Source organism: Gavia stellata, chromosome 27, assembly GCF_030936135.1.
Source record: "Gavia stellata isolate bGavSte3 chromosome 27, bGavSte3.hap2, whole genome shotgun sequence".
NCBI classification, from domain to species: Eukaryota; Metazoa; Chordata; class Aves; order Gaviiformes; family Gaviidae; genus Gavia; species Gavia stellata.
In genome coordinates this window covers 1,292,004-1,319,994 of record NC_082620.1, presented here as the reverse complement: position 1 = coordinate 1,319,994, position 27,991 = coordinate 1,292,004, and the positions used below count along the sequence as shown (strand labels likewise).

At 45.8% G+C, this 27,991-nt stretch overlaps 1 protein-coding gene across 2 annotated transcripts; it reads right to left on the bottom strand.

The window, feature by feature from the left end:
* Positions 1-476: 476 nt before the first annotated feature.
* Positions 477-22,844, bottom strand: HP1BP3 (heterochromatin protein 1 binding protein 3). 2 transcript variants are annotated; one of them, XM_059829970.1, is made up of 13 exons: positions 22,795-22,844; positions 14,252-14,451; positions 13,715-13,817; positions 12,112-12,262; positions 11,605-11,764; positions 10,391-10,534; positions 9,760-9,840; positions 7,991-8,145; positions 7,129-7,219; positions 6,286-6,445; positions 3,579-3,690; positions 2,462-2,599; positions 477-1,678 (listed from the first exon to the last, which is right to left on the bottom strand). In XM_059829970.1, the coding sequence occupies exons 2-13, from the start codon at positions 14,345-14,347 to the stop codon at positions 1,393-1,395; spliced, it is 1,677 nt and encodes a 558-aa protein (XP_059685953.1). In that variant the 5' UTR covers positions 14,348-14,451; positions 22,795-22,844; the 3' UTR covers positions 477-1,392. The 2 variants fall into 2 exon arrangements, with proteins under 2 accessions (XP_059685953.1, XP_059685954.1); XM_059829971.1 differs by lacking the exon at positions 14,252-14,451.
* Between the last annotated feature and the right edge of the window lie 5,147 nt (positions 22,845-27,991).

The window sequence follows — 27,991 nt, the reverse complement described above, 5'->3', positions numbered from 1 at the left end:
CCTCTCAGCACGGTACGTGCAAAGCTCTTTCCAAAAGCACGTTAAACGAAAAGGCCGTTGGGTCGCGTTCAAATCACTGGGATTGCCCCGTTCAAGGGTGAGCCGGGGCCGGGGTGGAGCGTGTTTGAACGCAGGCGCTGATCTGCTGAGCAGGACAGAAGGTCTTTTTTGTCCCCACTGGCCGCTGATGGGGGGCAGAGGGAGAAGAGGAGCAGCAAGAGGTTCAAATGGAGCTTTCTTCTTGCTCACCTTTGTCTCCAGAGAAAATGGGGAAGGAAAAGGTCAGGTCCATCCAACTACAGAGCCTGGCAGGGGCTCAGGCTAAAAGAGCCACACTCTTTCACGCTGGCAAGGTACTTTAAACAAAGATTTGCCTCTGCAGCAATCCATGGTGACTGTAATTCCCTCCTCTCTACACTTCCAGGAGGAGAACGCTGTGGCGAGGAAGAGAAAGGACACACAAAGCGGGCCTGGAATCTAGTTTCATTTTTATTTTAGCAAACTGCATGTTCTTCACTTATCAACATCTCTACATTAGCAACTGTATAGCTCTCCAACTTTTCTTTAAAAAAGGGTAAACAAGAGGTGACAAAACTCAGGCTCTTCATCTCTTAAAAACCATTTGAAAGTTGGATTCAAGAAGACTTTTACATATTTTGGTTTTAAGGTAACAGATGTGGCGTGGAAACACTAATTCAAATCACCCGCCTAACCGCCAACTACCCCTTTCGGAGCCCCTCCGGCATCAGACGATCAGTAGATGCTGCAGCCTCCGTTTACTGAAGATCTGACTCACCGTCAAACAAACCTTGGTGGTCTGAAGGAGCCGAACGCGCCGCCTCCTCAGCCTGTCGCTCTAACGGCCGAGCGGAAAGAAGCACCTCCAGGACTCAGTGCAAGTGCTGTATGTACACTGCTTCTTCACAGAAGCGTTAAGGACCTCGCCATGCAGGGGGGATCTAGGGAGGACTCTTCTGCCGTTGTACCTTCTCATTAAGAATCGCATTCCCCCAAACATCCTGTTCCTGCTGTCTAAAGATATAAAGATCTTCTTTGAAGAATTTTTAAAAGCCAACCCTCCCCCCAAAACCCAAGAGGAACACCGTAAAATGTACAGGTTATATATGTCCTAGAAAAGTCCTACAATTATTGCAGAAACTAAAGATGACTTGTTCCAGGGGAGGGGCGGGCACGAGGCACAGCATTGAGATCTAACAAATGCTCGGGTTGGTTTGATTTAGTTTTCAGCTTTTTCCCCATCATTCAAGAAAAAAAAAATAAAAAAAAAAATTAAAGAAGTGTTTAAGCATCAGAACTAAAATACAAATGCACGTTGACTTATAAAACAAGATTGTGGATTTGACCATGGGATTCCCTGACAGTGGAAAAATTTTACTTTTTTGCCCGGAGAGATTTCCTCATGGTGGATTTGCCCTTGGCAGAGGGTTTCACTTCCTTCCTCCCGCTGGCTGCTGGTTTCTTGGAAGAGCTGCCACCAGAGGGTTTCTTGATGGCTGGGGCTGCTGGTTTGGCTTTCTTAGCAGGGGTTTTAACCTTGGGAGGGGGCTTTGCTTTCCCCCGACGGGCTGCGGGGGTTTTTCTTGGCTTGGGCTTGGACTCTCTTCGCTTCATCGGAGGGGCCCTGCTCCGTGATTTTGGAGGCGGTCTCTTCTGCATCCTGTCAGAAAGAGAGACGGCACAAGATCTCAGTGGAGGCGCAAATGCTACCCAGAGCAGAGCTGCTGTCGTCAATTTGCATAAACGAAGCAGATCTTGGCAATCCTTGTTCTTTACCACGGATGTTCCTTTATGCAGCAGTACATTTCATTAGCTAAATCCCAAAGAGCAAGAACTCCTCTGGTGGATCTTGCCACGCTAAGCGCTTCTCAATCCCCACAGTGCGCTGCCAGCGAGGTTTCAAACTCCTTCCTTAGCCATATAAACATACAAATAATGGCAATGAATCAAAGTCAATTGTCAGAACAATTAAGAGACCTAAGCACTATCTCTCCTCTCTAAATGGAATTTTATTACTTAATGAACAACACTTATCTTAAATCCACGTTCTGAGTAAGGCAGGTTTCATATCTGGCTACAGAACTGCAAATAATACTGTAGGGAAAACTTTTCTTAAGGAAACAATAAATACACGAAGTCCCATGTGAAACGTCACACTTTTGTAAAGCACAAAAGGCGACTTCAGGAGACTAAAGGCAATACAAAGAATAAATAGAGGCTCTCTTCTCATCTGGAGGAAAAAAGAAGCAAGCTTCACATTACGGAATGGGGGACATCATTATCTCTGGAGCAAGGCATAATTAGAAACTTCCTCTTCCAACACCTCTGAGCAACAGCCTTGTGGATAAATAATCACACCCAGAGACAAACCTGTGTGCTCTACAGCTGTGACAGTCACTTTTATTCATCTGAAGGAGCCCATTTATCTCTCATGCTGCCATACCTCTTCTTTGGTGGTGGCTCTTCCTCCTCAGACTCTTCCTCTTCAGATTCTTCTTCCTCCTCAGATTCCTCCTCTTCTTCCTCATCAGATTCCTCAGAGTCCTCATCCTGCTGCTTCTCCGGGTAAAGCACATCTGGGCTGCAAGAGGGTTCTTGTCAGAGCGTGACTTCTAAGGCTACGACTCCAGGGTTGGCAAGCCTTGGGTCACCCTGGCTGTCATCAGGCACTGCCGCCCACCCTCCTGCGAGGTTACAGCTTTGAGCCTAACCCAGAAATACCCCCCAGACTTCTGCGCTTGCTGCTATCTGAAACCAGCGCAATTGAGTCTCTGCAAGGGCAGAAGTGCGACAGCTTGTAAGTCACCAGGAATGCCCCGGCCCTAAGCTGCCCCTTTCTCTGGTTCTCTTCTTCATTGCTCCTTCTGTGCAAACACAAGAAGGCAGACAACAAAGGGACAAGATCAGACTTCAGTGACTCTGAACGCAGGCTGAAGCCACTGAGGACTTTGGATGTAGGCAATAAAAGAAGGTGGGGAGCAGAGACTTCAATGACTACGCTGCCATTTGGCTCTTTGTGGGACACTAAGTCACCACCTCTGGGCTCCACGTGGCCCAGCACAATATACACTCACAGCAGGAGAAGAAAGGCTGGTTTAGTCTCACAGAAGCTAATCTAGGTCATCTTCCCCCTCCCACCTCTCCTCCACATCAACATTAAGAAAGGCAAACAGCTGGGTCCTACTCCTTATGAACATCCTTGCATTAACAACAACACACTACCTGCTCACCTGAGTTTGTTTTAGCACGGGAACACTTAAATAGCCCCCATCCTGCAAAAAAAGCATCATGACAGAGTACCTGCGAATATTGAGCCCAATAATTTTACTGCCCTTAAAAGCTTCCCTTGCTAATGAAGTCAGCTTTATATTCACTCACAGTCAGACACCCAAGTAATGTCATTATCTAGAGTATGGGTGACAATGTTGTGGTTCACCAGTTACTAAACCCTCCAGAAACCTCCCTGTAAATAAGAGGTCAGCCTATGAACTTCAGCACTGCTATTTGGCTGACCTATGCGACACTTATCCTGAACACCATTTTACAGTCAAGCTCTTTACCTAGGATAATAAGGGAAGCAAAGCTGAAAGGTTCCACTGAAGCCCTTTCCAGAAATTTGCTCCATCCAGCCATTCTTCTCACATTTCTGCAGGGTTCTCTTCAGTAGATGCACTGTTAAAAAAAAAAAAAAAAAAAAAAAATCAGAGAAAGGTTGTGTTACTATCTTTATCCACTTGTCTAACCTTACTGCTCTCTGCAGTGCCCTCTGAAATCAGAGATGGAGAGTCAGGATGAAGTCTCCTTTGCCCAGGACACCTGCAGGGGAACGAAACCGCACTGGGGACCCAAGACTCGTGAGACAGCACCGCATGCTTCCCTCTGCACTCAGCAAAGAGCAGCTGCTGAGTGTAAGACCCAGCTAGACTGCTGTGTTTACAAGTTTTAGCATGTCTTATTTAAAGGGAAAACCTCTTGCAGTTAATTTTCAGGAAGAAGATACAAGATAGAAGTGTTTGTTTCTGAAGACTTAAGCAAGTGTGGCTTTAAATTCTCCAAAGGAAGAAGTCAAGAACAGCGCGGCTTTTTGCTGTCACAATCAAGGGATTCTCTTTTATAAATGCATGAAACAGCACCACGTAACTACTTCTGTCCAAATTTAACCCAAGTCTCAGCTCTCTTCAGCCTGTCCTCCAAAGTGTTTTTTTAAAACAAGGCTTTACCCTGTTCTTGCCCTCCTTGTGTTCTAAATTTCATATGTGGTGCATCTTTCCCCATTCTGTGTTTCTTGTTTTTTTTTTTTAAAAAGGGAAAATATTTCGTCTAGAAATATGACAAATGCACTTTTTATTCCAGTCTTCTGTTCCATTGTGCACTGTGTAAGAATTGTAACTGAAACTGCACAAGTACAGGGGATCTTTGTCTCTGGCAAAGGGCTGAAGTTGTTCAGTCAGTTCAAAACCATTTTCAGCTTGAACTAGAAGGACCATTTACATATTTAGCTCCCTCCAAACCAAGGGAAAAGCAAGGCCTGCCCTCAAGCACGTTTCAAAGAGGTTCAGTTGAGGAATGGAAAGAGAAAAATGCAAAGAAACATGCTAGCTGAACTGTCATCTGAATCTGTTCTGTACAATTAATGCAAAGGTATTCACTCCAACCGCTTATTCAACACTCCTGAAATGGGCTTTTATCAAGAGCTGACATTTCACAGCAAGAGACTCATTTGGGACAGCGCCATACCTTCACCAACTTCCAGGCTACCTTTGCTGAAATGGTTTACTTTGAACGGCACTGGAAGAGCTTGCACAGCTAATTGAGTTGATTGTAGCCATTAAATTATTAGTGTTGCAATGTTAGGTTCTTCATAGTTCAAGAAGTCTTTAAAAACCCCACACTTTTATAAACAGGAGCAACACATAAAACATAAGGCTTTTTTTTACTCTGGGTACCAAAGATCAATAGCAGCACGTAAAGGATTTGACCCCAAGTCAAGTCCAGTTATAAGTATGAGGTATAAAACGGGGAGGAATGCAAAGCACTGGCTCTGTAGTGCGTACCCGCCTGCTTTTACATCTCACCAGATCTTCCTCCGGTTGCTCTTAAAACAGAGCAGAGATCATCAAAATTCCTTTTATGTAATGAAGGAGAAAGAAAACAACAGATTGCAAGCTGAAATTTCCTTATCTGACTTGCAAGACTGACAAGTGCTGGAGGCTGGCTAAACACAGGCCTCGAAGGACCAGGGCAATTTCCAGTGGTCCTGAAAATAAATCGTGCAAGGGCTTAGGAAGCCTGGAAACTCTCTTCCCTGCCCCAAGATTAAGAGGTCACACTTGACATCAGTCTCTAATTGGCAGAAGGCCTCAGGCAAGTTCTTTAGCCCGCGAGGGAACCTGCGTTCCTCTACATGTCAGTAAGCCCTGCATCAAACAGCCATGCTGATGCCGTGCTTCAGCTCCAGCTGAAGAGCGCGGGATCAGCAATCTCCTCTCCGGCCTCATGTCCTGAGGAATGGCACCAGCACTGTGACACCACCATAACAAACTGATCTACTTTTAGGCTTGACTCTAGAAGAGACTGCTGCGAGCTCATCCTGCTTCAAATGACCTCCAGCCTCAGTTAAACAACTGCATCAGGGCTCAGACCAAATAATGCAAATAAGCTGTTAGAAGATCTGCTTTAAAGTCCCTGTTAGTATTGCTTCTGCTAATGCAAAAGTCAAAACAGACATTAGTGTCATTCCTGGGAACAAAGACATGCCAAATCCCTTCCCAAATACAACAGGATTAGTTTCTCTTCTAACTTGCTTGACCTTTTAAAATCAGAGCCAAAGAAGGACCTCAAACAAATCAGTAAGAAGGGTGCTTGTAAATTTTTTTTAAAGTTAGACTATGCAACTTCTCAAAATAAAAAGCAACTAGGAATTGCATTTATGCCAAGCTGTGGCCTTTCAAAATAGAGAGAGACAGATGAAATCGACTTGGTGATTTAAGAACAATAAAGTCCTTGAATGCTATTCCCCCTTCCTGGGAACGTGCTATAGACAAGAGAAACATGCATTATGTCTCAGAAACTAGCCTTTGTCAGGCTTGAAAGGAACTAATGGGAATTAAAAACACTGAGCAACTCTGCAGCACAAAGAGCTGAGCAGCTGTCAGTTCCCCAGCAAGCTCAAATAAATAGTTTAAAGGTGCTGCACAGACACATCTGCAGCTGCAGGACTCTCTTTCAGCACGTAGAAGAGAAGCGTTACACAGATGGGTACTTTACCCTGGAAGTTGGAGTTGGTCCCTGGGTGGTTTTCCAGGATATACTTCTTCAGTGCTGTGGTGGAGCAGGTCTTCGGTTCGTTCATGGCCGCAATAGCAGACAGGATGGCGTCTTCCATCAGAGTCCCACCCAGCAGGGGCTTCTCCCCTGATTTCTTCAGCTATTTTCCAAGGAGGAAGAGAAAAGCATCAAGACAAAATTCTCCCAAACCAGGTCAGGACAAGCTCCTCTGCACCAGGTGGGTCGGCGCTCCTGCATTAGCACAGATATGTTTTATATTAAAACACTGCACAGGGAACGCTGCTCTCCCAGCTTTAATTGGGAGGACAGGCCTATTCAGTCAACCGGCCTGGAGTGCTTTTTATCAGTAACACATTGTCCTAGTCCCCAAATACACTGCAAGGATGTGGCAATCTAAGGGTCTATCACTCAGGGAAGGAAATAAATCAGATCTTCCTCCATCCCACAGACCAAATGTACCCGAGAGACTTCTACAGCATAGACGTAAGAAGACATTGCAGGCATCTGGGGTACCCACTGCACTTACAATTAGTGATGGAAAGGAAAGCTTACCCCACCATCTCCCCCTACTGCGCTAGTGAGTCAGAGCTGAAGCAGCGTGTGGAGCACGCTAAGCAAGGAAGGCAGGGGGGTCTGCTCCAGAAATGTAGACCAAGAGGAGAATAAGAGTCCTACTGCTTCATAGTTTGACAATTCCCGAATATGACAGGCTGCTAAAGACAGGCGTACCCAATAAAACTGGTGGGGGAGAGGGCGCGTTAACTTATATCCAAAGCGTGTGGTCAGTACAGTCAACAAAACAAGATGAACTCTGGCTCTGACCTGGAATGTCCCAGATGCTCCCTTCCCTGTGATCTGCTCTAACTGGCCCTTCTCTACAGCTCTCTGCAGGGCATTCTTCAACAGCTGGGGTCTGAAATACAGGAGGATAAAGCTTTACTGACACACACTGACAGCTTAAAAAACAAACAGAGAAACAACGCTTTATACAGAGTGTGAGCAGAGCAGTACTTACAAGCGGTATCTGCCTACATACAGACATTTTAAATGGAGATCTGTCAGCAAGCACTGATTACATGAGAAGAACAATGTACGTTAGCGGAAATTCAACTGCAACGCTTTCTTGGTGTCACTGCATATCCAGAAAGAGACAAGTTTCGCTCGGAAGGATTTACTCATTTTGAAAAGCACATTTGGACTCGGTGGGCAATGAGTCAGTCAGCTCGCAGACAAACAAGGGACTGAGTACAAGCCCCTGTAAGAGGTGACGCACAGGGTTTTCCTAGATTCGCTTCCTCCCCAAGCCTTGACCCCCTCCATATGGGCCAACTTAAAGATTGCTGTAAGCATGTGCCAGCTAAAGCATCCAGAACCAAGTGGGACAAGATCCCAAGGAGAGGCCTTCACATCCACGCAGCTAAGGGGATCTGGTTTCGGTTAAGGGCGGAGGTGCGTAGAGCAATGCTGATGTCCGTCAGGAACAAAGATTGGGTGTGGAGGGATGCAGAAAAAGGCACAGCTTTTCCTCAAGCTTTCCTGCAGGCTCTACAACGCAGAGCACCACCTGTCTGCTGCCTGCTGAAATACTGAACTGAATCACCGTCAAGTGAGGCAAAGCCAGAGGAAGGCTGCGTTTCACTGCTCCTCTGCAGCTCCGCTTGCAAAAGCGTACTCCTGCACCTACCTTATATCTACTTTGAGTTTGGGGTAATACTGAGACACATATTTCTTGATCAGGCTGTAAGAAGCTTCCTTCGGCTCACAAAGGCGGGTGAAAGCCAGCGGCAGGATATCTTCCAGCTTGACTTGTTGCTCTGCAGTCGAAGCGGAAGTGCTTTTCTGAAATACACATACTTTTACGCATCAGTGGGGCCTAAAACTCTGGGTTTTCTGAACCAGCAATGCACAGGTGGGGAGAAGTGCTCCAGACACTGGCCACAGATCTGGAAAACCAAGTTCTGTAAGGCAGTTCTTTAAATTAACAATTTAAAAAGTTTAGCAGTTTAAGTAGAATCGAGCAAATTTGGCTGGAATTTTCATAGGAGTCTTAGGAAAATTTTACAAATATGAATTGCTGCATTTTTAACCACATCTGTATTTTTAATGGTTTCCTTCCTCTTTCTACAGACATTTTCCTCTGCTCCCCTTCAATGAGACAGGTGAAAATGATTCATGCTGACATGAAACAAAAACTATCAAGGCAAGACCTGTTTACACAGGTCAAATCTTCCCAAAAATAAAGAGCTGAAGAGGAGTGTGTAATTTTTTTTCACCTGACAGAATGAAATTTCAATTGAAGCCCCTTCTGAATTTTCCTCCATCCCTTTGTTACTATGAGAAGGGGATGATCAGCAAAAAAATGGTCTGTTCTTTATACAGAAAAGACAGTGGGGAAATGTGCTGAAGTTTAATGATTTTGATGCCGACCAGCAGCTTTGCAAACAGTCAAACAGGGGGTGAGGGTGCCGCTCACTGCTCAACTGCTAGCTGAATTCACCAAAAAACAAAAGCAAGCCATCCGTTTTGCTGCAACACAGAGAAAGTAACTAAGAACAAAGACACTGATATGCTGCAGACAACTAAAGTGATGTGTTAGCAGTTATCAGGTGCCTTGCTCAAACTTCTTGTGGAGCTCCATTTTAAAAAGAAGTTACGCTGCAATTAGTTTCCTTCAGTGACCTAGTACTAAGTGTGTCACTATTTCCTTCAGTTTTAGGACTTTTGGTCTCCCCAGTAGCCAAGAGATAAGCACCAAGGCATTACAATACTCTCTGGGTTCACCCATCTAAGATGCAAGGGGATTGGCAATTCCAGCTAAGCATTTTATAACTGCAGTGTTAGAAATGTGTTTCATACACCCAGCGCAGCAGGGAGTGGAGAACAGCGGTGCTGGAACCACGACTAATTATGAAGACTAGGCTCAAAAAAACCCACATCGCATCTTTCTACCTCAGAACAATATACACCCAACATTAGCAGCTTTCTTCCAGAAGCCTTAGGATATTTTCTTCTTCCTCCCTCACAGCTGTTGGAAAAATGTTCATCTGACAGTCCTGAAGACTGAAGTCTTCCATTTATCCATGCAACAGATATAACAGAAACAGCAGTAGCATAAAGCTCTCTTACAATACCTGAGAGGCATCTCTCTCTACCAGGTAAAGACAGAAGAGGAGCTTCATGGTTATTCAGTTTTCTGCCTCTGAACCAAAGCCTAGGGGTTTAATGTAAACATTTTAAAACTAAGATTTTTATTATTCTACTTGGTTTTAATTTCTCATACTAGCTTTCTGATTCCGATTTTGGCGGAACGGGTCTTTTAATTGCTGTACTCGGGGAGGAAGAGTACAGCAAGGAGGAGAATACTGTTTGGGTTGGGGTTAGGCTGCATTTCATAAGATACATGTGTTTCAGTGCAAGATTTTTCAGAGTATTGTTTAAAATGACCCATCTTACCTTTCTGTCTCTGGCTTTTGGAACAGTTTTTCCTGCACTAGACACCACCACAAAGCTCCCAGAAGCTCCCTTTCCTTTCACCTAGTTCAAAAGAAAGTCCATTTCAGTCTTTAACAAAGTAACTCAGAATAATAACAACCTGAAAGAGACTAACTGACATCATTGCACAGATTTTGAATGCACTGTCACCCTGGTGATGGGCTGTTATGGCAGGAGCCTGATTTGAACCCACTGACATGTCCCCAAGGTCAAAAACTACAGCCAGATATTAATAACATACTCTGCTGTCCTGACCAGGAGACCCTCACAGATAGATATCACAGGCATAAATTACAGTGGTAAAAGAAATGTGCTGCTGCAGAAGTGATGTTGTTAGACTCAGTTTGAAGACACATGCTGCTGCCAACGCTATATGACAACACCAAGAAACGGTCATAAATTGCACAAGAGACAACCGTGCAAAGTATCTGATTGACAGAACGATGCTGAAATTCTGTCGGTGTCTAACAAAACGGAGACAGAAGTTGATTAACCACCACAAGGGAGAACACAGCCACGCCAGAGAGTTTAAGAAACTCCTATGTAATTGAGTAATAACACCTCCAGCGCTGGTTCGCAAAGCAACTCTTACCTGTCTAATGATTCCTCTCTCCAGCTCCCTTTTCAAGGCTTGCTTTAGAAGATAGCCTCTCCTCTCAAGCTCCAGGGAAGGGTATTTGTGGATGATGTATTTACGTATTGCAACGACCGATGCACCACTCTTTTGAAAGCACGCCTGAAACAGACGCAAAAAGTTAGTAGAAACCACCTGCACTGCAATTATCTTGCTGTGGGTCTGGAAGAACAGAGATTGGACTGATGCATGTAAGCCAGCACATTGGCACAAGATGCCAGAGCTGGCCGTTTCCCCGCAATGACTCAAAGGTATAAAATATGACTAACAAAATACTTAACTTTCCCCTTCAGACTGGCTGAAGGGCAGACAACACAAAACCAGTACAGCAAACGCATATCAACTACTCCTGTATTCTGAAGCACTTACAAGTAATGGCATAAACACTACATGCTACTACAAAATACAGTCACCTTTTGGCAAACCAATGCTGCACAACTGGTAAGTCATATTACAAATGTCAGACAGAGTAATCATTAAGTCAGAACAAGTTGCCAATTTATTTTTTTTAAGAAGTTGGAGGATTGACGTTAGCAAACTAGTAAAAAACCTAAGGTGAAGTTCATATTTTGAAGATGTAGCAGCTGGAAAGGCCATCCTGCAATTAAGGCTGGTGGAACCCAGGCCTCCTGGGAAGGCAACGTGCGTGAACCAAGCCTCAAGGGGAGAGCAGCAGCGCAACTACAACAGCACAGGTCTCTTACAACCCGGAGGGCTACAGTAAACCAAGACCAACACCACTTTGGAATGCTAGCTTACAGTATTTCCATCTGTCCTGAATTAGCATAAGTTAACGGTGAAAAAAGCACGTATCAAATAGACGGATTAATCAAGGTAAATCAAGTTAAATATGGCTAGAAGGCCCACCAAATTAAATGATGACAGCAATCAACCAGGTTATGTCATCCTAGCTGTTTCTAATAATGTAATTAGGGAGGGAAACAAATTTTAAACAAAGAAATAAGCTACAGGGCCCCCCATCATCATCACGGACTCGTATTTCAGCTCCATGGGCTTCCAGGCAGAAGCATACACGTCTTACACAGTAAGTTTCCTGCTAACAGACAGCACTATCATACATACCGTCAGCAAGCTGAAATTGTGGATTTTAGGTGCACAAATTATTCTGCTTTGCAACAGATGAACAAAAAAACCATTTGCCTCCTGCTTACCCTGATGGCCTCAGTTAAAATAGCATCCATTTTGGGACGTGAGGCGGCAGCCATCTGAGTTTGCTTCTGTGCTCTAGCTAGCTGGCTAGCAGAAAGAGTAGCCCACGCAGGAATGGTCTTTTTCACCTTCTTCTCCTTTTCCTTAGACTGATCCTTCTCGCTTAGGAAAAATCCAAAGCAATAGTAAGACAAGAGACACTGTAAAAGAAGCCAACGAGCAGAAGAACGACAACAAAAAGCCCAAAACATCTGACGCAGAAAATAATTTAAAGAACATTTTGATGTTTCTATTAGAAAAGAGAGACCCTATCTCAATATTCAGTCGCACATATGTTCTAGAACAGCAAATACACTTGATTGGTAGCTTCCTCCTGAGAAATACGAGCACCTTCTTAAGGCACCCATCCTATTTGCCCCATCTCTCCCACCATCTTGTCTATGTCTAGAACCTGACTTTCTTCAGAATCCTACCCAAATCCCTGAATTCAGCACGAAGGCAAGCCTTACTCCTTTTTGGTTTCTTCTGAGGACTTTGTTTCCCCCTTCTCTTCATTCTCAGGTTCCTTTGGCTGTTCTGCTTCACTGGATGCAGCAGGCAGGGTTTCATTCTCTTGTTCTTCTCCAACAGAGGCAGATTCCTCAGAGGTGACTTCTGCATCTAAAAGATGTGAAAACGCATCAAGTTACTGCCTAAAACTAGTCTCTATTCTTCAGGAAGGCAGAGGGGAAAAAAAAAAAGCTTAAGAACAGCCCCCCAAAATTATTTCCCACCAGATAATTTCTTTTCTCTAATTTAAACAGATGATTTGAATGTAATTTAAGACGTGAACAAAACTACTGAAAAGAGCTTCAATAAGCTGCAATCAGACATCAAATGCCAGAATAACTTCAAACATCCTCATGTAGCATTTTCACAAGGAACTAATTCCCCCAGTCTTCTCCTCTTAACTCCAAAAGTTACTGTTGCAATCATCCCTCATCAGAGAGGCCTGGGTGGGGAAGGGAGGAGGAAATCAGTACCATGAAACACTAAGATTTTTCCCCTAGGTTGAGGTTTATGTGTTTTTAACTCAGAAAGGTGCAAAATCATACATCTCTACAAGAAAATTACATACATACATAGAAGTAGCTTTGTTTATGACCAACTTGTTTTCAAACGCTGCTGTTTCTGCACCACACACTGCGGCACCTGAAGAATTTTAACTGTTCAATCACATTTTTCCAGACTTGGGAAAGCTTTAGATTGCACATGCACTGGCAGAAGCGCTTGTCTATCAGCAGGATCAAATCCAGTCAGAAATCAACTTACCAAGGAAATTAACTCCAGTATATTTAGCTGAGAACAGGCCGTAGAGACTGGGCTGCCTACTAGATAAGATGCATATGAACTCCCATTACCCACTTTTTGGATAAGTAACTGTCCACCATCACTGCTCCATGCAGTAGACAGGTTCTCTATCTCTGAGAAGGAGCTTAAGCACTCCTGCTACACTCCTGTGCATAGTTTCCCTGCGGAGGTATCACGCATTTAAAATACGCAGTGTATTAATAGGTTGTTTCCTTTGCAATTTATTTATTTGTGACACCAAAGGGGACAAAGTCAGTGAAACTAACTGAATGTAATACTGAAATGACACGTTCTGAGAAACTGAGGTGAAGCTGCGAAGACCAGACACGTTAATATTGGACCAGATTTTATGACACATTGTGGTAAAATCCTTTTGTTCAGGAACAGAAAGAAAAAAAACCCCATACTTTGTTTTTCCATTAATTAACCTCACCTTTCAATTTCAAGCCACCTTCCCGACAGTACTGAAACTTCACAATTTCTACTCTAAAGAACGTGCAAGCTTAAAAAGGACTATATTTAGCTATATTTTCATGTCTGGAGTGTCAGGACTTTGCCACAGGGTGTGAAGGACAAAACAAATGGGTTCAGTCTGGAAAGAGTGGCTGCAAAACACAACTTCCCAATAATCCAGGAAAAGCCTGTGAAAAGGAGCTAAGCATTAGTAGTATTTTAATCTCGGGAGTAGGGTTTTTCAGGAGTTTCGGAACACAAGCTTATGTTTGGATATTCATTAACAATCCAATAGAACTATTACTGTACCTGCTTTGACCTCTTCACCTTCAGCCGGTTTGCTTTTGGGAGGAGTTTCCCGGGAAGAAGAATTCACCGAGCGACGGATTGGCATCGTGTCGTCTTCAACTTTCTATAAAAAGCATATGAAAATCAGTACAGATACTGGAAAGAACCAGAAAGTTTTTGAAATGGGATTAAAGTAAATCAAAGCAGCATATGTAGAAATATTCTGGTTACATCTGGATTTTTCAGAATTTTAAAAGACAGTAACCCTCAAACCAGCTTCTTTGAAGCATACTAGGAGAGGATAGTTTCACATTTTACAGATAGAAAAGAAATAATTTCTTTTCAATCCCAAATTAAATGAGATGAGCATTTGAGGATTTTGACAAATACAACATCTCAGGGGAAGCAGGGAAGGGGAAGGAGAGTGCCTACAGGGTTTATCAGACTCCCAATCGAGTTTCCTACAAGCAGGGGAGAAAGAGTACCGAGTAACCTTCAGCAGGACTGGAAGTCAAGGACTGATCCAAGGGCAAGCTTGGAGAATGGGCCAGCCCCTACCTCACTTAACTTGTCCGTGTGGATCAGCTGAGCTCCCGTTAAGAGTGGAAGCGCCTTATGATGCACGGGTTCAGCTTCAGACAGATCAGTCGCCATTTAAATTAATTTCTAGCCCCAAGTGCAGGTAACACTGCGGAGCCCCGGGTTTTAACCCCAAGGACTTTTTCCTAATGGTTTTCACAGTGCAGTGAGGAGTCAACCTAAAGTACAGAAAAGATGTGGTGTGAAAATTAACAAAACAAAAACATCTACGTCCATGTATCTAACAAACCAAAGATTAAAAAGAAAGGAGGAATAAATGACTTACAGCTTATGACTAACATAACTGACAATCAACACTTGCATTCAACAAAGATGCTAAAACATGTAAGCAAACTTGAGTGCTATGGATGTAGCAGAAATGGTAAAGGTGTAAGCCAGACCTGCAGCCTGCTCCATTAAAACATATCTGAAAGAATAAAGAGGTTCTTTAAATTAACAGAAAGCGTTAACGAAAAGCAGACGCTGCACTGTGCCTGATGTAAGGCGTTGAGGTAAGTAGGAAATCATTCACTTTGGGTAAAAGCAGCAGCTGACACACTGAGCCAGCTTCTATCAGCCTAAGGAATTAAGCCATTAGATCTGTTAGACAGAAAATACATACACTGGGGACCCAAACCATGCCCCTCCCAAACTAAAGCCCATGCAATTTATAGAAATTAATGAGTCCCTGAACAAGAAAATAACCATCAAACCAGCAGTTTCCATACCTTCTACCAAAAAAATTAAAGCCTTACTAAACTCTCCTCCAAACATATGCAGGCATGGGTACTGCATGGGTTAAACTTAGTTTAACCCTCATCAAGCCTCATCCCTTACTACCGTTACACTTCTACAGCCTTTCTTACCTGTTGCCCATCTCCCTGCATCAGCCTCTCCTAAGAAGAGGTGCTCCACTACTTCCATCGCAAAACAGAGGGTTTACTTTCTCATTCACTTCCTCTTCTCCCTTTAAAAACCTCAAAAGCAAAACCTCACCTCTAGCAAACCACAGCTGGATCCGGTCTCTCCTGTTCCATCAGATCAAGCTCCAGACTGCCCTCTTCCCTTCCTTACAAAGAAATAGCCAAATGCTCCCAATGTCTACCTGTTCTGGATGTTTTCTGTCGCTCAGACAAGGCGGCAGACACTTACCATGAACTTTCACTTCTAAGAGATATTTCCCCAGCCTGAGTGTCTTCCTCTTGAACGGAGAGCTAGCATCACTCCTGGCACTGTTTTCAAGATGACTTTCACCACAGTTTCAGCACTTTGCACTGCATTCTCCATTGCAGGGGTGGATGCTCCGTACCACATCAATACCACCTCAATTACTCCGTATTCTTGCCCAAAAATACAGTCGTCTTATTACTCAGCAGTGGAGACTCCTCATCGATCGGAGGGATTCTCTCTACCTCAGTTATTTTCCCCGGCAAACCAAAACCCAGCTCGTCTGCATGGAGCATTTTTGTTAAACCTCCAAGCTGTGTAGGTAGTTCCCATTCAGAAACCAGTGGCAGCGAAAGAAGAGTCAAGGGGAAAGTGCGTTAAGATGTGATGGTTCACAAGGACTGGTGATGCAAGAGGCTACATCATTATACCTACAAGATCTCCTCCACAAATAATAAACAGGTAAATTAATAAACTAATTCCACTGCTGCTGCAGGTGGGTGCAGTGTCACGTCAGGTGCACGCAACTACGGCACAACCGACCAAGAGACTTCTGTTTCAGGAGCACTAGACACATCACTAGGCAGCATTTCCACGGGAGATGCTCTAAAAGACGTTCATCTTGCTGGCCATCTTCAAACCTCAGCGCTTCTACCAGGTAAAGGCAGTCAATCCGCTTCCGCAACATCTACGACTCCTCCTTTGACACTGAACAGTCATTCTGAAAAACGACAGCGACTAGTCCTGTCTCAGCACTAGTAAAAGCAAATGAGCGTAACAGTGCGGGGTGTTTTCTTCTGAGACAAAACAGAGAAATCAAACCACACCACATGCCAAAACCAAAATAAATGAGATGAATGAAGCTTTCTTATGAAATTTCAGGATGGGAAAAAAGCACTAACAGCCAACTAGAACATATGAACTATAGCCCAGCACCTCCCCCCCCCGCCCCCCATTTTAAGGGACCTTCCTCCCTCAAGTGCAAAAAGTGAGAGGAAAAAGGAAAATTTTCGCCAGGCTTCAGCTCAGTATCCAATGTTTTTACTAGCAGGCCTAGCCTGAAGTCCTTTAAAAAAATGCCAGCATTTTGAAGTGAGACCTAAAATAACCAATTACAGATCCATCCTCCAGGAAATTGGTTGGGGGCTACAAAATACACTTTCCCTGGGATTACTAACACGCACATACAAGCATGCGCTGTGGCTGAGCTGGTCCGGGGTTTTATTTAGTTTTAAACTGCGTGACCTGCACGTCACACGCATGAAAACATAGTAATCCCAACTTTGACTTAAAACTCCCCAAGTTCTTAAAAACCCTTTTGTTCAGATCACAGTATAAACTACTTGAATCTTTTTGCTCTCAAGAGCGAAACTTAACGCAGCACAATTCATAACTTCCGTGCCTACAATACATGCAAATAAGCCATCATCCAGCAGAAATTCAGAGCGAACCAAACAGGAGCTTGTTGATTCCCTCTGCATTTCCATGCGTGGATCATCTCCTGCTCAAAAGGCCAAGGGAATCAAAGGGGCAGGAGGATAATCTTCTTTTGACTTCAAAGCACCGATATTCTCCAGGGGGAGAGTCACAAGCACCACCTTGTGAAAGCATCGCAGCTCAAGGACTGCTCTTGCTTAGCCTACTTCTTTCCACAGAGGGATCAAAAGTAGTTTTCTGGACTGGGTGTGAAATGTCAGCTACAAACAGGCCTGAATTTAGTTTCTCAAAAAGGTAAAGCAAAAGACTAGAAGGTTTCGCAACAGCAATGCAGAAAAACTCTCATTCCTCCCTCCAAATAAAACGGTAGATTTATTTCATGGAAAAATCAAGTCACCCAAACCAACTGTTACCTGGACACCCTACTTCATGTATGGGATACTAAGACAGCTTTAAACATGTACCACAGCTACGATTGCAAGCATCACTCTTAATAATAAACAACTGGAAAGCAGTAACTGTATTTTGCATTTACACAAATGTCAAACAAACAAATATTGTGCTTAGAAAGTGGGACGAGGCCATCAGCTGAGGATGCAGGTTTTCAAGGTGGCTATTTGGTAACTCTCAGGTACGCTCAAATCTGATCAGCTGTCAGAAAAAAATAGTCACATCAGCAATGAAACAAACATCAAGATACTAACTTTTCAAAAAGTTGCTTGAAAGGACACATAGTAACTCCTCACACTCATTTACCTATGGGTCACTTGAACTGCAGGTTCCCCCAACTATCATGAACGAGTCATTTCAAAGCTGGTAGTCCAGCAAGGAGCTGATAAGCAACAAAACCCCCAACTTTCTGGATTTCTAGATGAGCAGGAATGATTGCTAGTGTCCAGTCTCCCAGCTCAGGGAGCGGCCACTAACGGAAGATGCAGTCAAAGGTATGGGTAGCTTTCCATGAACTATTATGAAAACCCACAGCAACTTCCTCCTGAGCTATCAGCACATCACTAGGAAAAAAATAAAAAGGGATGCTTCAGGTGAGACACACACATTTTGGATAATATTTCAGAAGAGTGGAGCCCTCCCACCAATGTAACAGACACGAGAATGTTAAAAAAAAAAGTTAATTTGAGGCATAGTTTGGCTGACTCCTTGAATTTCTGCTGGCCTGAAGATTTTCCAGCTTATCTCAGACTTCAACCTCATTCGAGGGAAAATATTTCAGGATAAAATCAGGTCTCGAACATGGCAAGCCAACTGTCAGGCTGGCGGAAACATCAAGTCACAAGGACTCGGGGTAGGGTGCACAGGCTCAGCGGACTGAAAACAAATATGCAATGGAAAAACGAGAAAGCATATCCAATCCTGTGCCGTTAAGGGTGTCCACTTACTGTTACACGACACGTAGACTGGTGATTGATGTGCTCTTAGACATGACTTGGTATATGGTATACAACGCGGGTCTAGAAATCAGGTCAAAAAGGGCTAGAAAAAAGTTTTTATGTTCTTGCAGATTTGAATCCAGGGTGTGAAGGGATACAAAACCACCAACCTTACAAACAACGCAAGCAAGAATGACTGTTTATTATCAGAAAGGTTTAAAAAGCAAAGTAACTGGATTTCAAAAACAGGCTATTGATTACTGTGCAGTTATCTACTACTACATAATGCTGTCCCGAGCAGAAGCACATTTAAATGTCTCAGAAGCTGCAGAAAAAAAAGCACAGGAAATATTAATATTTTTGCAAATCCAAATCAAACATGCCAAAATATTACCTTCTAAATTGCAAGCTGGCCAACTTTTTCAAGGCTTCTGGCCCCCTGAAATCCGCAAAGTTCTTCCCTAAAAATCCACCTCAGGTAGAAGATACCTTACCAAAACCCTCAGTATCTACGTTGCCACAGAATATATCATCCAGCACCATCTTTGATAAAAATTTGTTTTACAAAATGTATCTGTTAAAAGTTCTCAGCTGAGCGCCTGTCACAGCGTGCTTCACAAAGATGTTCTAGCATTTACCGATCTCCCTTTTGTTTTCGCAGTTCACCGAGCTGCCTGTTGTCTTGGTTAAGTCAGACCAGTAGTATCTAGTAATCTGAAACAGCCTAAAAATGCGCAGAGGCATAAAATATCTTACTGAACAGAGAATACAAGTTAGTCCCCACTTCTAATCCTTATTTGGCAACCTGCTCGGAAATTCACTCCCGTTTCACATCTGGCTGAGCATTACTTCGCAACTGGCATTCCCATCACTTTTGTTGCCATTCAACAGGTTTTGTGCTAACTTTGTCCTGATCCTTACGGCCAGCACGCCGCATCGATTTCCTGGGAGGTGTCCTAATTAAGCGGACTTTTCAATCGCGTGCCTCCTGATTAAGCTACAAGGGCTGTATTTGCAACTTTCTTGCGGTTGAGTCTCCCAGAGATCTGTTACAGGCTATCTGAGCCCCACGCTGCTACAAGCATTATAAACCATCTTGTTTCAATTAAAGAAGAATAGTGGTCCAATACAAAGATCCAATAGCTGACCACTTGCCAGGCAAGAGATTCTTTGGCTTGACTAGTGTTACAGTTTCTATTTCCATCCACTCCTTCCCTATACAGCGTTAAGGAGGGCAACAACAAATTCCAAGTACGTTAGGGTTCAGGGGAGCACAGCGAAAATCTTTCACGCTTCTAGTTCCCAAACACATGGAGACCCAAAGGAGAGTTTTTCTAAGCCTAAGGATACATTTTCATTTCAGGGTAGCATTGAATTTGGACTTCTGACTCCAAACACCATGAATGCAACCTGACTTACACCTTGCCTATCCTGCTGACTTTTACAGAGCGAAGCAAAGATTAAATGCCGCCCTTCCGCACACACAGATGCTGCTTCCACTGCAAAAAAAAAAAAAAAAAAAGGCACATTACTACAGCGAGATTGATGCTCTGCGCCTCCCCACCTGGGACTGAGCTCAGCACCTCGTCTCTTACTACCAGCAACTCAAAGTCAGCTCAATCTCAACAGATGTTTATTAAAATACAAGTAACAACCCATGCCTCACCTCTGCTATTCTTCACCACCAAGAATGCCAGCTCAATATAAAAACCACTATAGGTTTCAGATCCTTTCTCCATCAATCTTTGACCTATACAGAAGACAGTAACAGCAGTTACAGTATCTTCTCTTCCTACACCCAGGAGTTTTTCTCCATGCCCTCAGATACACAGCCGAAGCCAGGCAGCGTGCAACTTAAATTATGCCACCATCATACCTAGAAACCCACAAAAACCTTAGCTAAGGTCTAATACAAAGCAGAATTTCTGCTTGCATAGCTGTCTAAAAATAATCCCCTTCCACAACGATGCTCAGGATTGTGACAGTTACAACCTCTGCGGGACAACAGTTTCTGAACAATTTCCGGTACTATGGTCCATGATCCGGACTCTCCACACGCTGCTACCGACACAGGCAGCTAAGGAATGAAATAGCCCATATTAGAGTGCATAGGGTTCAGCTTGAAGTTTAGAATAGATTTAGGTCACAAACGTCAAACTACTCCAATGTGAAAATCCACTGCTGGAAGTTTCATAGCCTTGGATGAAATATCTTAATTCCAGGATGCAAAATTATGAGTTTTGACAAGCCACTGACACTTAAAAGAAAATTCAGGCTGCTAACATTACATACCAGCATACGAACCTTTCATAGGCAACACCCTCCTTGCTTAGATGGACTGAATTTAAAACCACTATAGAAACCCTTCTCCCAAACTATTACTTATTCAGTCATTACTTATTATTCTATAGTACAAAACTATACATAATAAAAGCTATGATTTCCTTGCAGTCTATATAAAATCTACTCACACCTCACATTAGAGTCCATCAATGTAAAACTTCCTTTATTCTCTCTCATGGAAGTTAAAATCCTCAGAGCACCCTGGGTCACTTGTAACAAAACACTGACAAAAGATTCACACATCAGTTTCTGTTGAAAGGGAAAACACAAGAGAAAAAGATATTCTGAAAACAAAAATAATTCAAGCAGCTACTACCTGAGGAAAGTGCACGATGCATTGAAAAGCTAATTAATTAGGAGGCACACGCAGGTAAAGGGGAGAAAGGCTGCAAAAGCCAGTAGATGTTTTCAAGGCACATACACCACGTTATTCCCCCCCAAGAGAAATTATGTGTAGTTTTTTCCCCCTACCCGTTCCTCATTTCCAAGGATTTCCCACTCTGTCCACCAATCTCTTTAAATCCCTCCTGAGGAAGGTAAGTGCTCTCCTGCCCAGTCCATCAAAACAACTCCGTTCTTTAACTGAACTCATCAGCAATACCTTCCTCTCCTCTCTTCCCCCTACACGCACTGTCCTCACGTGGAGGAGCTTAATAGTGTGACATTGTTTATAAACATAAAGTACTTCTCAACCTTTCCCGCCTCAGTGAGATAGCTGCTTGCCAAAGATTGTTGGCCAGCTATTTCTTGAAGATGCTAAAAATACTATTTATGGTAAAAACAAACAAAAAAAACCCCAACTCACATGCTTGGAAACCAGAGCGCAACTATTACTCAAAAGGCCCGATAAGAACTGAGAAGCGACACGCTTGTTAACCCAGAAATAATTCAGCGGCCAAGTAAGACTCCCAAAAAGAATAACCTGTGAAATACCACAGATACGAGCAAACTGTCAGTCTCTGCTACACGCGAACGCACCCATGACCCCACACTATTTAACTTTTCTTCTCCTGCAGCACAGGCTGGGCAGTCCCCTGTGATTTGCAGACACTGGTGACTGTGAAAATAGTCACAGTACAGGCGGAAAGGATTCGTGCTGAACAGCGTCTCTGGTCTGGAGCTGTCCTCAGGCACCGTGAGCTGGTGGAGCCCCTCTGGCCTGGCAAGAGCTACACCAGTTTACATCAGCTGAGGTTTTGGTACGCTGCTCCTTCTCTCCTGAAGTCTTTACAAAGTTTTAACTGCAAAAACCCCACAGTCCAGAGTGGCAATAAGGATAACAAACCCGGAATGGAAGCCCTTCTCAACACTCCCATTCCAGACTGGAATTTACTAGTCTTCTCTATGGAGAAGCACATGCAATAAGGGGAGGAAGGTAATTAACATTCTTTAACCAGGCTGTGACCACCCCAGGGTCTCGGGGAGGAACTCGGAAGCGCATAGCAGTCTCACACTTAGGCCCGTATCCATCTCTAGCAGCACCCAGAGGGACTAAGAGCTGCTTTTTGGAAGCGGAGGCACGCTGAAGTCTCAGCCAGAGGTTCTCCTCCAGTGGCGGCATTTCTCTGGCCTCTGATGAAATGAGTTTGTGGAGGGGAAAAAACCCACAACCAAGGCACCAAAACGCGGGAAGGCTACCGCGGGAGCTAAGGCGCTTCCTAAGTTCGTAACCAGCAATTATTTACTGCGCTGCACCCCATCAGCCCCTTCCGCCGCCGACCTTCCCCCCGCGACTCACGGCACACCCGCCGGTGTTTACCAGGTGTCAGCGGGACGGGAGAGGCGGTTTTCACGCCCGCACCTCCTTTCTGAGAGACGACGAGGGGCTGAGGGCCGCCAGGCCCGGCCGCAGCGCCGCGCACCTCCCCGGCCCGGCGACACCCGAGGGCCGGGGCCGCCTCCTCGGGCCTGGACGGGGGCGAGCCCGGCGCACGGCGGGGGGAAGCAGGCCGCGCTGCCCACCGCGACAGCACCCTCTGCCCGCGCAGCGTGTCGCGACTCGTCACGACAGCCGTCGTCCCCCCGAGGCCTGTCAGGGAGGGGGCGCGGCGCTGAGGGGAGTTCCCGGGCCCCTCCAGGCCGCCTCACGCGCACCTCCCCGCGGCCTACCGGGCCTGCCCCCCCCCACCCCGCCTCTCCCCCCTCCCCACCGCGGCGCCGGGGGCGGGCGGGCGGGGGGAGACTCACCAGCGGGCCCGGCGGACACAAAGCGGCCCCTCTAATGGCGGCGGCGGAGGGGGAACCGGCGGGGGGGGGGGGGGGGGGGCGGCCGGGGCAAAGGGGCGGGGGCGGGACCGCGGGGAGGGTGTGGCCGCGGCGCGCGGTGGGGGGGCGGGCCGCGGCGACGCCGCCGGCCAATGGGAGGCCGCGGGCATTTTTCGAACACCGCCCCCCCCCCCCCCACCTCCTTCCTTTCCCCTCCGCCTCCACGTCGCGCGGGAGGGGGAGGAGGGAGTGCGCGCATGCGCGGCGCCGTCCCATCCCGCCCGCCGGCCCCTCCCGCGCCGCAAACGCAAGGGCGGGGCGCGGCGCGTGCGCCTCCTCGGCGGCCGTTAGTGCCTCTGCGCACGCGCGCTCACCGCCGCCCCGCTGAGGCGTTTCCCGCCTCCGCCCCCCTGAGGAGCCGCCGCCGCCGCCCGCGGGCTGTCGCCTCAGCCCTCGCCTCAGCGGGGCGGGGGCCGCACCGCGGCTTCCTCGCCCTTGTCAGGGCTGCACCGGCCCGGGCGTTCCGGTTCTGGGGCGTTGCAGCGTCGCGTCTTTGCTCCGGCCTCGTGCTGCGTCTTCCTCCCGCTGTTCGCGATTCCTCCAGTGCCTGCCTTCGCTTTGCCTCAGCCGCTTATTCTGTACCCCCCTGCCGTTCTCATTACCTGTGTAATTTACTGCCTGCCTCAGTTAGACTAGTTCCATCGCTGAGATCTAGCTGCAAGCCGGAAATTTCCTGTCAAACACGGTGACAAGTTCTCACTTGCAGGAAGGATCCCTTTTCTGGTGCTCCTTCACTTCGCTCTGTTGCAGGCAGCTTCTTTACCTGTGCCTCAGGTGAGGATTATCACTGCAAGGCAGAGCAGAGGCATGACCCACGCTGGTATTTTCACCATCGTGGTTACTTCAGGTCTGCGCAGAGTACTCCAAGAGGTAATAAACAGAAGCTCTGGGTGCCTCCTACTACGCTCTCGCTCCAAGTTTGTTTATTTTTTTTGGCTAGGCCTGTGGATGGGGGGTTTTTTTCCTTCTTCCCCCAAATCCCTCTCCTTTCCCTTCACTTGAGTTTAAGGTACCCCTCCTCAATTCCCTTCCCTACCTATTCTTATTTTCTCTTCTGCCATAAGTACGCTTTCTACAAGCTGCCTGCAAATACGCCGCAGAACTTTTCATCTGTAGTCTCTTGCCCAGGCAGCCTCTCATCTTTGTTTTCTGCACATAATGCTTACTCGTGTGCTGCCAACATCTCTCCCTCCATCTGTGCTTTTACGGTTTCAAGACTGTATGGGTACTAACAGATTTATTTGGGCACCATGGTACCTTTTATCCCGCCTGTGGATGAGAAGCCCCTCCGTGAGCACTTTTTAGAAGCACGTACACCATTCAAAGCACTACAGAGGTGTCTTGTTTCTGCAATAGTGCCTTGACTATTTCTCGTCTAAGCTTTTTCCAACTCTTTTCCCCCTTAGGTGGCTGCTGCAACAGTGTACTACACCCGAGAACGTCGCCTTCCAAAGCCAAGCTGTTGTGACAAGGCCTGGCCTTGCTCAGTGTCGTCTTCTCCACTCCAGATTATCTCTGTGATGCTTTGCTTTCGTACAGTCCTTTGTCTCCTGTGCCGAACAGCCCTGGAAGCGCCTTAGCCAGATGGCTCCACTTTGCTAAACATTCCTGTCTTGCTTGTGAGCGCGAAAAAACGACTGTGCAGCTGCAGAAAAATGCGTTCTTTGGCCTTTCCCCCCATGCGGTGCCTCTCTGGCAGGAGGGGAGGGATTGGAAGGTGGAGGAGAGGGGAGCGAGAGGGAATGTGCTCCTTTACTGCCGGCTTTTAAGAGACCACGAGGGCAAAGATGAAATCACCCCAGCTGCCCTCCCCTTGCTCACTGCAAGCCTTTGTGCAAAACCCCAGCACCTGCACTGGCTGAGCCACAGAGCTACGCTGAGATGCAAGCAGAGGAAGAGAAAAGCTTTTGTTGTCTCCTTCCCTGTTTTTAATCTCAAAATCCACCCCAGAGGGGATCCACAGACCCTGCACATTCCTTAACAGCCACATGCCTGCCTGACCAGGGTGGGCTCTTGCAAAGAAAAGACCACACCTGGGGAAGGCAGCTTCATCCCGCAGCGGGATCAAAACCCACTGTTCATCTCCTCTCCCCTCTGCCCCGTTTTTTGGGCAGGCTCATGTCACCTGTGTCCCCCTCTTTGTTCCCGCAGTGCTGCACACAGTGGGTGACAGGAGCCACTTTTGAGTGACGATGCACAGGAGGAAGGGAACAGTGCAGGGAAAGTCATCGTCAGGGAGCCTCACCTCAGCGGGGGGCTGCTGTCAGAGTCGAACTGCGATTGTGTAAAGCACTATCGTCATCATCATATACTTTTAATACGTACTAAGTGCTTTTAATAAGTACTAAACACTTTCAGTGCCTTTCCTGCCCTGCCAGGTGCCATGCCCTAGCAGGATTCCAACTGGTTCGTGGATTTTTTTCCCCCTAAAATCATTCAATTTGATTACATCTCTCTGCAGCCCTAGAGCTTTTACAAATTTGCCTATAGCTTTGGGTTTTGACTGTACAGTGCAGCTTGCAATACGTCTAAATGATCCAGTTTAAACTTCTACTGTTCCCAAGGAGTAGCTGTAAAATTTGTATGTCAAGACATTTACCGTTTCCACCCCATATCAATGCCACATGTTCTTGTTCTTCTGTTAGAAACATGAAACCCGTTGTGCTTCTGTTTTAAATACATCTGGTCACAGAAACTCCATTCCAGGGGTCACAAGCCCCTCCGTTAACTTTCTTACTCTACACCAACTAATATTTTCCCCATTTTGCCACGTTTTTTACTTGAACGCTTTTTTAGTTAATAAGCACTGCCCCTGTGTTGCTTAACAGCTACCAGCCACATATGGTACAAACCACAAGATTATTATTACCTTTTTTTATTACCTTTGTGCACCTTATATGTTGAAATCGGCTTCTGCCGATAAAGTTCTTGACCCCGCTGGCTAAGCGAGCGCAGTGTCTTTGTTGCCAAATTCTGTTTTAATATTGACCTGCAGCTCCGAACTTCAGCTCTGATTATATTTAAGCCTTGCCTCTGGTGTCGTCACCCCAAGTGTTTGGCGAGTTTTTCCCTTTTCCATTTTTAACTCAACTTTTGCATTTGTTTTTATAAAGAAAGACTTTTATACATTTTTGGCCTATGGTCCGCCTGGCTCAGGGAGAATTGGATCCTTTTTCCATTTCATCCCGTGTCTAATCGCCAGCAGGCTGGGGAGCTCCTTCCCGTCGCCTCGCTCTTTCATCCCTAAAGCTTCACACTCTGCTGCTGCTTCTTCAGCTTCTGGTGCTATGAAAAACAAATATTCCCTGAGAAGCCATCATCAAATTTAAATTGGGTAGCATGTCTCTACTGCTTCTTATCTTCAGATCTGGTTATCCCTGAATGTGGATCCGAAGGGAGTTATTTTGGTTTGATGGGATCGCTGGAGCAGGACCCTTGCTCTCCCGCCTTGAAGTTTCCATTCAGCCGGTGGCGTGCCGGCCGTGAGGGGACAGTCGCTACTGTTTTCAGCTTGACCCGGTGGATTTGCACAGGGAGCGGTGCCGAGTATAACTATCCCGTAACCATCACGGAATCCAAGCATTTAATTAACGTGGGTCTCTCACATCCATAATCACTTTCCACTTGTGGAACCACACACAAACTTCCAGGGGCCTTTCGCCTGCAGCACATGGAAGTATTAAGTGATGAAGGACTTACCTGTCAGGCAGCGGTGTCACCCTTCCCGCAGTCCCACACGCAATTCTTGTCTTTACGCTTGAGCTGCTTTTTACTTCTGGATTTTTTCCCCTTTACATCTCCAGTAGAAATACGGACTTTTAGAAGAGATGAGGTGATGTCCTTTAACCACAATTATTTTCCACTTAGTTGCTGGTTCCCTCTACCGAAGACAAATGTCCAATGATCACCAGAAAAACTTACAATTCTCTTCCAATTCATACTTACTCTTTCCAGTGGCAGAGTTCTACTGTCAGCCCTGTATTTCCTGTAATTCTGTGCAAAAATCACTCCATTTCTGGTTTCAACTCAAACATGCCTATTCCCTGCCACTTTGTGGCCTTCCAGACTTTACCTTTGATCTCTTTATTCTTTATCAGCTTCCTAATAATTTTTTCTCTGTACTTTTCCCAGTGTCGCCCTACACCACCTCCCAGCTGATCTCTGTTGCTGCCCCTCTAACAGCTACCCTTAGGGCTAACCCGGTTAGGTTTATCATCTTTTCACACCATTTCCCCTTTTCCAAGGGGTATTCTGTTCACCTGCGCACTTTCAAACCCACCAACCCATTTTTATAGCAATTCCTAGCAAATAAATAAAAATGGGCTTAAATATACCCAAGTTCTGGAATAAACGCGTGACAGAAATGCCACTGGACCTGACAGAAGTTTTGGAGCAGGAAAATGTTGTTGACTGAGAACAGCCTCCACAGGCTGCTGCTTTTCTAGAGACACTCTAATTTGAAATAGATCCTTATTGCTAACGAGGCAGGTGCCATAGTCACTGAAAAACCAGTGGCCAGAAGTTGTGATTTTTTTTTTTCCCCTATAGCACTTTTGGCATTACAGTAGGGATTTATTTTACCCAAAGCAGGCAAGTGGCAATGACAGCTCCCCTAAGCCAAGGAGGAGTCGAAGTCCACCAGCTCGGCATTTCACGCCGGGACGACACACCTCTCCCAAAGCTGTGTGTCCTTGCAGTTAACATCTGGCAGCAGGAATTTGCTAAATTCCTTCTCTCTCCGAGCCAAACACCGTTTCCTATTGAAATTGCTTTGCAGCAGGCTGCAGCACGGAGCACGCAGCGGCCGTTCCCCTTGCCCGGCAGGTAATAACTTACTGTCAGTAACACCCCCCGGCTGGGATATGCTTTTGCAGCCGCAAAAGCTCATTTTTGGCTGCTGCGCGTGCACCGTACGCCCTGTGATCAGCAGCATGCCCAGTGCGTTCAGCAGCCTGGCTGAACTCCGGCCTCCGCGCCGGTCCCGTAGCTGTGAGAGAGCAGCGCCATGCCAGCGAGCCTTGCTGGGAAGACTGAAAACCTTCGGGTTGAGCAGGAATTTAAAGCATTTTTGGCGATGGCTCTTGCTTGAACTGTAGGGTCAGCTCTAGTGCTGGCTCGC

Excerpts from the sequence above, each read along its gene's own strand:
- HP1BP3 (XM_059829970.1), bottom strand. The coding sequence starts at position 14,347 with ATGGCGACTGATCTGTCTGAAGCTGAACCCGTGCATCATAAGGCGCTT. Across the intron at positions 12,263-13,714 it reads AGGTGAAGAGGTCAAAGCAG|ATGCAGAAGTCACCTCTGAG; the intron begins GTACAGTAATAG and ends CACATCTTTTAG. Across the intron at positions 7,220-7,990 it reads AAACTCAAAGTAGATATAAG|ACCCCAGCTGTTGAAGAATG; the intron begins GTAGGTGCAGGA and ends CCTGTATTTCAG.